A 10,685-nucleotide genomic window follows, 5' to 3' on the forward strand; every position below is an offset into this window, starting at 1 on the left:
CTTCTTTCCCAAGTAACAAAGATATATTTCAAAAGTAGATAAGAAAATAAATTATTTGCTTTTCTACCCATAGATCTCAACCCAGCTATTATTTCTGTACGAAATGCCACTCCAGAATATTCTGGCACATACAGCTGTACAGTTAAAAACCGAGTTGGTTTTGATAAATGCATTTTGACGGTGACTGTCATTCCTCGTAAGTATATTCTTATATTTTGGGGGGGAGGAGGAAAAGGAGGAATATGTTGCCTCCATCCTTGATCTTGCTGCCTTTCCAACTGATCATTGACCTATAATTTCATAATCTTAGAGTAACCTGGGACACTAAATAGTGTCCATGTTCATGTAGCCAGTCAGAGGAAGGATTTGAACTCAGATCTTCTAATGAATGCCAAGTGTCTATCCCCATACACTTGGTAATCTTTTGTCTTTTTGATAATTAATAACAAGGCTTTGTATTTCTTAATTTAGTATTCCATTTTAAAAATATTTGTTAGTGTGCACCTTAATCACTTTGATTTGTTAATGGATATGAAGAGGATAGGAAAAAAAGATTTTTTATTAATACATAGTTTTTCTCATGTATTGGTGGGTGGGGCATCAAATTAATTTGCTCTACTATTAGAATTGTGCATATAATCTTTTTTTTTTTTTTTTCCTGAGGCAATTGGGGTTAAGTGACTTGCCCAGGATCACACAGCTAGGAAGTGTTAAGGTCCTACTGACTCCAGGGCCAGTGCTCTCTCTATTGGGTCGCCTAGCTGCCCCAGCCAGTTACTCTTCTGGATAGGAAGGGAAGTAAAATTGCTCTTTCCAGTCATTTCCATCCAAAGTCCTTATAAAAGCTGTTCTTAAATATTGCAGCTTCAAACACTGCTGGTACAATTGCTGGAGCTATTGTAGGAACTTTGTGTGGTCTGTTGCTACTGGGTCTTCTAATCTTTTGCTGCTGTAAAAAACGCAAGGAGGAAAAATATGAAAAAGAAGTTCACCATGATATCAGGTAATCTTTGGAAATAAGCTTTTCCTAAATAATTCCTAAGAAAGCTCCCTTAAGAGATGTAATTAACTACAATATCAAAATCTTAAATATTGAATGTTAGTATTTTAATCAATAACTCACTTTAGCTAATATTAGTAAATGTTTGATCACTGAGGTCTTTGTTTCAACTTAGCATCAGAGAATTTGGAATTAAAAAGAACTTGAAAAATTATCCAGCTCAGTATCTTCATTTTTAGATACAGAACTATAGGGTGGAATGGCTTAATAAATTGGCAAGGCCACATAGTTATTTAATAACAGAAAATATTTTAATATAGGTCCCTGATCTTCCCTGAAAATTGCACAATTTTCTTTTTCTTCCCCACCGAAAGAAAGAAGTTTTATTTTTTTCCCCCAAACAAGGTTTTTTTTTAAATAGCATTTTATTTTTTTCTAATGACATGTAAAGATAGTTTCCATTCACTTTTACATAAGATTTTGAGTTCCGTATTTTTCCCCTCCCCTTCCTCAAGGTGCAAAGCAATCTGATATAGATTATAAAGGTACAGATCATATTACACACATTCTTAATATTAATTATGTTATAAAAGAAGAATCAGGACAAAAAGGGAAAACCACAAGAAAGAAGAAAACAAAAAAGTGAAAATAGTGAGCTTCAATCTGCATTCAGACTCCATAGTTCTTTTTCTGAATGTGGATAGTATTTTCCATCATGAGTCTTTTGAAATTGTCATTTATCATTGCATTGCTGAGGAGAGCTAAATCTATCAAAGTTGATCATCTCACAATATTAATGTTACTGTGTATAATGTTCTGGTTCTGCTTACTTCACTCAGCATTTTCATTTCATTAATCTTTCCAGGTTTTTCTGAAATCTACTTGCTCATCATTTCTTATGGCACAATAGTATTTCATTATAGTATATACCATTCCTTAATTGATGAGCATCACCTCAATTTCCAATGCTTATCATCACAAAGAGAGTCACTATAAATATTTTTGTACATGTGAATCCTTTTACCATTTTTATGACCTCTTTAGGATTTAGTAGTGGTATTATTAAATCAAAGGGTATGGACAGTTTGCCCTTTGGGCATAATAGTTCCAAATTGCTCTGGAAATCCAAATGATTGGATCAGTCACAACTCTACCAAGAGTGAATTAAATGTTCCAGTATTCCCACATCCCCTTTAGCTTTTATCACCTTATTTTTCTGTCACATTAGCCAATCTGATAGGTATGACATGGCATTTTAGAGTTGTTTTAATTTGCATTTCTCTTATAGTGATTCAGAATATTTTAATAAGACTATTGATACCTTTATATAACTCTTTAGATGCTATTTTTTCATGCTAGTCCCTGATTTTGACCTTTCCCCCTATACATTCCTAAGTGATAGCAAAATATACCATAAGGAGGATATATTATTTCAGTCTGTTACTTCAAAACAATTCCTTATGTATGGTTATAGCATCATATAGCTAAAAGAGTTTTTACTGGCCATTAGGTCTAGTTATATACTCTAGGTAAGAATTTCTTTCTTATGCTGTTTCTTCCTTTCTTAAATTGAGACCTACTTCACATTGAACAAGTGGTGGTCAGAATTTAAACTTGTATCTTCTGGCTCCAAATCCATATATTTTTTTAACCATAGTGTCAGAAAATTTTCAAAAACATGTCTTATACAATTAATTTTTGTAATTGTGTGTAGAGAGGAAGGTTAGTGAATTAAATAAAGGAATATAGTTCCTTCTCAGAAAAACTAAAAGTATTGTGTTATCATTTTTGTATTACCTGGTCTAGGGATCCAGTAAACTTAGTAGTTATTGCATTTGTACTATATTCGCACAGTAAGTTATTTAATACCTTTTAATTTTATCAAATTAAAAGCTTTTTTAGGGCGTAGATTACTGGTTTGAATGTACAACTTATGAAGTTGAAACAACCTTACTCACAAGATCTCTTAAGAATTATGCATTGTATTGGATTACCTGCCAGATGGGGGAGGGTGTGGGGAGAAGAAGGGGAAAATTTGCAACAAAAGGTTATGCAGGAGTCAGTGTTGGAAAAATTACCCATGCATATGCTTTGCAAATAAAAAGCTTTAATTTTTAAAAAAAAGTTATGCATTTATTCTTTTCTCCTTCAACTAACTGACAGCAGAAATTAATTTCTTAAGCAGATTAGAGCATAGACTTGTAAATAGAAGTACAATTTATGAATTTCCTGCTTTCTTCCCCAGTATAATCCACATTATTATCATATGTAAGTTTACATAATAAGCATATTAAGACATTTTAAAATGTATCTGGGCTTTCATTTATAGAGAAGACGTTCCTCCTCCAAAGAGCCGTACATCTACAGCCAGAAGCTACATTGGTAGCAATCATTCATCTCTGGGATCAATGTCTCCTTCCAACATAGAAGGCTATTCCAAAGCTCAGTATAACCAAGTACCAAGTGAAGACTTTGATCGTACTCCACAGAGCCCAAGTTTTCCACCAGCTAAAGTAGCAGCATCTAATCTAAGCAGAATGGGAGCTATTCCTGTGATGATACCAGCACAAAGCAAAGATGGGTCAATCGTATAAAAACGTCTCAAACTGTTTCTTGAGACTTTTTTCTTCTCTGGAAATAAGAAAAAGCTGCCAATCTAAAAATTGCTTTTGAAGAAATAGAATAATCCAACTTGAACTAATAAAAAAGATGATCAAGAAACTTGTTTAGTTGACAAGAGTTTGAATCCTACATCAGACTCTTAAAAACTGCAACCAAGTCATTTAACCTCTTTTTTTAGCCTATTTTCCCCATCTGTTTCATAGGGTTGTTGTGAGGAACAAATGCTACATATGTAAAGTGCTTTGTGAATTTTAGGGTATTATATAAATACTAGCTAATATTAATTTAAAGAAGGATCTGATCGAATCTCTTGGGAAAGGGGAGGGGATTTCTTAGGTTCCTTTAGAAACAACAGATTTCAGTGATATTTAATGTCTTCTGTTTTATTTGTATACCAAGAAAAGGAAGATTCCCTGTTACTATTACTGTTTCTCAGCCATCTGTAGCAAACTATATAAGCCCTACAGAAATTTGAAGATAATGGCAAAAATAACTAAACTAATTTAAAATTATAAAATTACTATTTTTGGAATTAATTTGATGGAAAGATGTGTCTTAAGCATCTTATTGTATGAATATCAGCTATTACTAATAATTAGCTGAGTTTGGTCATCTAATTAATTTGGTAAAATGATTTCTTTAAATGTTTCAACACAAGGAAACTACAAAAGAGTAGCAATTATTTTTTGCCTTCTGGCTATATTTAGCAATAAAGGAGCAGCTGGCAGATTCTTCTCGGGCACTGTTCTTTTTAAAGAAGTCACATATTTGGCAATAGTTTTTATTAAGAAGTCATTCACTTAATTACCTAGTCTACCTCATGTGGCCGGTAACAAAGACTTCATCCACAGTGGGCAGGACTGCAAATTAGGGAATTCAGTGTGTTAAGGAACATGGCTTGTTGCTTTTTAAGCTTCCTAGCCCAGACTGATTGAATGGGATTGTACTTGTATATTTTCATTTTACTGCTTCAGGCTGTGTTTATGTGAATTAAATAATTAATGTTAATTTTTTAAAAAATACAGTTATAGAACAAGTTTGCCAGACCTACATAAGGGTTTGGTTTTTGTTTTTCTGGAACATTTTTCTCCCCAGAAATGTGTACACCCATATTTATCTTTTTGAAAATCAAATTTCTGAAAGAAACAATTTTTTCAAACCACCAGAAAGTTTACTTTTAAAAGAATGAATCTTTTCTTTCCACAATTGTTGTAAATTAGTACTTATGACTTGTGTGTTTATTATCTTGCAGAAGTAGTTTTGTATGATACTCATAGAGAAGCTGAGGTTTGGGAAGATTTCCTTCTTAGTTTTGTGAAAATTAATAATTTTTAACAAACTTACGAAAAACAGTATTTTTAACACCTGTATCTTAGAAACAAGAAAACTAATTTTATCAAAAAATAACACCTATTGCTTTTTTCCTTAAGATTTTAATGACTATGGTAGAAGAACTTCATTTCTTTAGCAAATAAGATCTGCTTTTAAAACTCCAATGCTTTTTTCTCCTTAGATTTTTGTAAGAACTTAATTCTTGATAAACTGCTTGAGTGCTTTGGTTGTAAATACCACACATAAATAAAAGTTGTTGTGAACCTAGAATTATGTATTATATCCTGTGTAAAACTAAATGGCTGTAATGTTTAAGTTTTTTGTATACGTATGGTTTTTTACCATACCCTGTTAGAGCTAAAAGAAATTTTCATCTGTGCCTTTACAGTAAACTCCTATTTATCAAGCATTTTTGTGCCCATGAACTATCACATGAAAGGTGCTTTAGGGGTGAAGGTACTGTTTGTTTTTTAAGTACATCACTGTGATACCTTTCTACTTTGCTTTTTAATACTGCCTTTTTTCAATGTGTTCTTTTTGAATATTGCTTAAATGTATTAAGGGAATTAGTTTTTGATATTGTTGCATTTCAAATACCCAGTGCTATTTTCTCATGGTTCTGGCTCCTGTGTTCTTAGCTAGACAGCTAGACTGCTAGACGTTTAGGATTTATTTTTACAATAATGAAATTAATGTTAAGAAATTTATTATGAAACAATACTTTTAAGATTTGATCTTTGTTTTTTGCTAAGGAGCTGTCTAAACATTTGATAGACATCACCTTAGGTGTTACATATGAATGATATGGTTGATCAGCTCTTCCTGGGAAGGTTTTTGATTTTCAACTTAAATAAAATACTAGATCTAACCTGAGGAATTAGAATTCAAAATTTGTAAAATATTTTTCATTGTATGCTCTTTTAAAGATTTTTTTAAACAAGAACAGACAATAATTTATGCCTATTTACTATGACCATTCTATTCTGTCTTTTGCTGAAATTTCACTCCATAATTCAAATCAGTTTTGTTATTTAAAATTCAATCTTGTAAACTTAGAATTTACAAATGAAAAAAAGATATTTATTATATTTGAGAAAAATCTACCAGTTGATGGGTCTCAAATTGGCATATCCTTTCACAAGTAACAAAAATTTCCAGATTTCTTTTGTGTTTGCATGGGTACAAATTTAAAGTATCATTTTAAATTGTGCAGATCACATATTTAAAAGCTATAATGCAGTGTGAATAAAAAAGTTGTATGTAGTTGGGATTTTTTTAATGTTAGTCAAAGAAAACTTGTAGCATGTTTAAATAAGTTGGCATAATTTTAACTTTTTTTCTATGGCTTACAGAAATGTATATTTACCTTCTCTGTATTCATACATTCCTTCTATGTAGTACCATAATGAAATATTTGGGGCAAACTTTAAATCTAAAAAGAAAAAAAGCTCCAATTAAGCCAGCATCTCACGATAGAATATATTACAGCAATAATAACAAACTGTAGGTTTGTACTATGTGAGTTTAGAAGAATGATCAATAAATTTAAGCTTTTGTTTAAACTGGCATCTCTAATGTTAGATTGTCTTTATGATAATTAATACCAATACGTATTGGTTGAGTTTGGGCCATTTCTATCACATCACTTTTTTATTTTGTGTTTTGGCTAAACACTTCTATAAGAAGCATTGTGCAAGGATGAGGATGAGTTTAAAGTATAATCTTGTGAAGTTAAAGTTCTTTATATTTGTGTCCATATTGTCCCTAGTCAGTTATAAGTTTCAAGTTAATTAGTCTTGTAAAACTGAAAAGAAACCATAAACCATCCTTATTTACTGAACAAAATTTTCATAAAACAATTATCCATTTGCCACTGGGAAAAGATATTTTGGTACACATCACATTGAACAAAACACAGGTTATGACAATGTCAGATTTTGCATTAAAGTTTCTAGTTTTAAGTATTTTAAATGAGGCTTTTGAAATTTTTAAATAGTTCCTATAGTTTTATGTACTTTTGAAATAAAATAATTCAAGAAAGCAATTTTGTCTCAAATTTTGAGTGTTGTGTAGTTTCATTTTGTACATTTTTGCATTTCCTACAGTACCTCATTCTTTTCTATCATTCTTGTATTAAGTAAAAGGATTAAAAATTGTAGGGTTTGAAGGGATTTCAGAGTATGTCGCCCACATTTTACAGAAACTGAACCCTAGAGAGGGATTATAAGTGGCTTGCCAAAAGTCCCGCATAAAGTATTACTTGATTAATATGGATACTTTAGAGAAAGTTTAAAAAACAGACAACTCCAGTTTACCCATTCCACTTTTAACTTTTCCCATTAAGCATATTCTCATAATTGGAACCTTGTTTTAAATTCTTTTGATTAGGGAGAATCTTCTCAAAGTTGAATGAAAGAAAGCAATTCATAGTCTTTTTCTATGTTCTAGTCATAACTATAGTAACCAAAATGTATTAAGGATAAATTAAACCATTCTTATACTCAGTTCAGTTTAACAAATTTTGATATCTACTCTGTGCAGGATCCTGCTATACCTGAAAAAAAAAAATAAATAGCAATACAAGATTCAACCTATAGTGTTTTTCACAACTCTCTACCTAGATTCTACCAGGACTATTTCTTATTATTTCTTATTCCTAATCTTCTTGCCAACATGTGTTCTGCATTTGAATTTCACACAGAGATTCTGTTTTAGTGTCAGTCAACCACTGTGGGGAGACCAGAATTTAAGACTCCGACTATAAGGTTGGACTCCCCCTTCCTAGTAGTTTTGGGACCAGATCACTTTATACTGGGACCAGTAGTCACCAAGTACAACTCTTGGAATGATGGCATCCTGACTACTACATCCTGCAAGCTTCTAAGTATTGCCATCTACCCTGCTTATCCATCAAAAGGTAATAACAGTTTAATTTGACTGGAATGCATACTTTGAAGAGGGAAATGATATTCTAAAGTTAAATAGTACAAGTCAAAAATCTAAATTGGAAGATCACAGATCCTTAAACTTAAGGTCTAGAAGGGACATCTGAGGTCTACTCCAACCTCAAGTTCACATACGAAGAAGTAAAGCTCAGGAAAGTTTAGTGAATTACCTGAAGTTTTACAAATAGTAAATGACAGGCAGGCTTTAAATTAATGAACTTTGATGCCAAAACCAGTACTTTCCCTTTCTAACATGAGCTTAAAAACTTGATGAGAGGGGATGCATTACCCTCAAGGAGAGAGAATTCTATTTTTGGATGGTTCCAATGATTTAAGAAATTTTATCCTTTCCTTCATTGATGCTTTAGTAACAAAATAATTTTAATCCCTCTACAAGATGGCAATGCATTAAATACCTTGAATTGTCACATTCCTTACTATTGTCCTAAATCTCTTCTCTAGACTAAACACTTCCAGTTTCTTTATCTAATTATCATATCGCATGATATGGAGGCTCACAACCCTCCCAATTACCTTCCTCTGGACATTTCTTGAATCTTCTTGCATTCAGCTCACACATCAAGTTTTTAGTCAAATCTTGTATCTACTTTCACAACGTCTCTTTGTCCCTTTTCCTATTCCCAACATGATGCAAAACTTCTTCATTGGACCTTTTCAATAAATTTCTAGTCTCCAGTTCGAACTATTCAACTGCTGAAATGATATTCCTAAAACATAGGCTTCGTCCTGTAACTCCCACTTCCTTGATAAACTTGAGTAGCTCTTTTATTGGGTAGTTGGATGGATAGAGTAGAGTCCTGGACCTGAAGTCAGAAAGATTCGTTTTCCTGAGTTCAAATCTGGTTTCAAACACTATTAGATGGCCCTGGTTTTGTTTTGTTTTGTTTTTTTCCCAGTTCTCATCTGCAAAATGAGCTGGAGAAGGAAATGGCAAATCACTCCAGTATCTCTGCCAAGAAAACCCAAATTGGGTCATAGAATTGAACTTGACTGAAAAAGGATTGAATGGTGGCTCCTTATTACCACCAAGATCTATATAAAACTGTTTCGCTTTTAAAATTCTTCACAACCTATCCATATTTTACACTGGAGTTCTTGCAACCTTTCACATGCGTTAAGTGACTTGTCCTGGGTCTCACAGATAGGAAGTGTTAAGTCCTCCTGACTCAGGGCTGATACTCTATCCATTGCCCTATCTCCTTCTCTTATCTTTTCCCAGGCTCACTCTCATGTCTGCAATGCTCTCCCTCCTTTTTCCTAGCTTCCTTCCAACCTCAACTCAGCTTTTAGTTTCTGCAAAAGATCTTTCTGGATCTGTTCTTCCCTGTCTCTAACTGCTAATTATTTCCTTCTGAGATTAACTTCTAATTTCAATGTAGGATGGTAGTAATGAATTTCCTTGATTCATTTTCTTCCCTCTTTGCTCTCTCCTACCCCCAACAGGAAAATGTCTATTTCCCTGAGCCCTCTTCTGTCTTTCAAGATGGATTATTAGTTTTTCTTAAAAGAAGGTAAAACTATCACTAGAAGTTGATTTCCTGTAGTTTCTTAATGCAGCTTCCTGGTCACCTAATATCAAATCTTAGCCAGAGGCAGACAGTCTGAACCTCTCAGATTTAGTGAACTATCAATATCTCATGCTCCACCTTTACCCCATCCCATATCCAATTATTTGCCAAGGCCTATCAATTTCACCATTGCCACATCTCAAACATTCCCCCTTTTCTCTGACACTGCCACCATCCTATTACAGACCATCATCACCTCATACCTGTAAAAAAAAAAAGTCTACCTCTCAAATTTCTCCCCACTTAAATCCATCCAATAGCTACCAAAGTGATTTTCCTAAAACAGGTTCTGTCATATAAACCCCATACTCAATAAATTCCAGTGGCTCCTTTTTGCCTTCAGAATCAAATAAAAAATCATCTGTCTGACATTCAAAGATCTTCATAAATTTTATTCTCTCTACCTCACACCTACCTTTCAAATTTCTTAACCCTCTCCCTATAACTGAGTAACATTGGCCTCTGCTGTCAACAAATAAGATTCTCCAGATATTTTCTATGGCTGTCCCATTGTCTGAAGTGCTTTCCTTTTTCTCTCTACCTGCTGGTTTTTCTGATTGCCTACAAGTCCCTGCTAAAATCCAGTCTTCTTCAGGAAGCTTTCCCCAATATCTCTGACTTCTATTGATTTATATCTTTTAATTTCTAATTTTCTGTATATAGCTTACACTTGCAGTATCTAAATATTTAAGGAAATCTTAGAACTCACAGAAAGAAATAGAACTGCAATAATTAGTAGTGTCAATATACTCCTCTCAGATCTAGACAACTCCAATTTAAAAAAAAAAATGGTAGGGCCAAAAATAGAATTTTTTAAAAGTTATATAGATTTCTGATGATTGCTGAATGGGAAAAGAAAAAAAAATCCTATTTTCTCACCTGTGCATGGCACCTTTATTAAGGGAAAAAAATAACTTTCTATTAGGGACCAAACACCATTTCAAAAACACCTATTCCAAAAAGCAAATATTTGAAAGCAATTATTATGAAAGAAACCATAATGAAATAAATATATTCAACAAAGTCTTTGAAGAAAGTATTTTTTTTTTTAAATGGAAACATCTACAAAAGAACTAGAAACAGATGACTAATAGAGAAAATGGCTAAACTTTTATGAATGTAATGGAGTATTATTGTGCTATAAGAAATGAAAATGATGAATACAGAAGCAGAAGATTTACATGAACTGATGCAAAA

General features: G+C 32.8%; 1 protein-coding gene across 1 annotated transcript in view; it reads left to right on the forward strand.

The window, feature by feature from the left end:
* The window catches only part of CXADR (CXADR Ig-like cell adhesion molecule), a 38,470-nt gene extending 31,950 nt beyond the window's left edge, over nt 1-6,520 (forward strand). The window contains exons 5-7 of the mRNA XM_003766755.4: nt 74-196; nt 865-1,003; nt 3,330-6,520. Coding sequence (XP_003766803.1) covers nt 74-196; nt 865-1,003; nt 3,330-3,594 — 527 coding nt within the window. The 3' untranslated portion in view covers nt 3,595-6,520. The remainder of the gene's footprint in view (nt 1-73; nt 197-864; nt 1,004-3,329) is intronic.
* Nucleotides 6,521-10,685: the final 4,165 nt, after the last annotated feature.

The sequence above is a fragment of the Sarcophilus harrisii genome, chromosome 3 (assembly GCF_902635505.1).
Source record: "Sarcophilus harrisii chromosome 3, mSarHar1.11, whole genome shotgun sequence".
Taxonomy (NCBI): domain Eukaryota; kingdom Metazoa; phylum Chordata; class Mammalia; order Dasyuromorphia; family Dasyuridae; genus Sarcophilus; species Sarcophilus harrisii.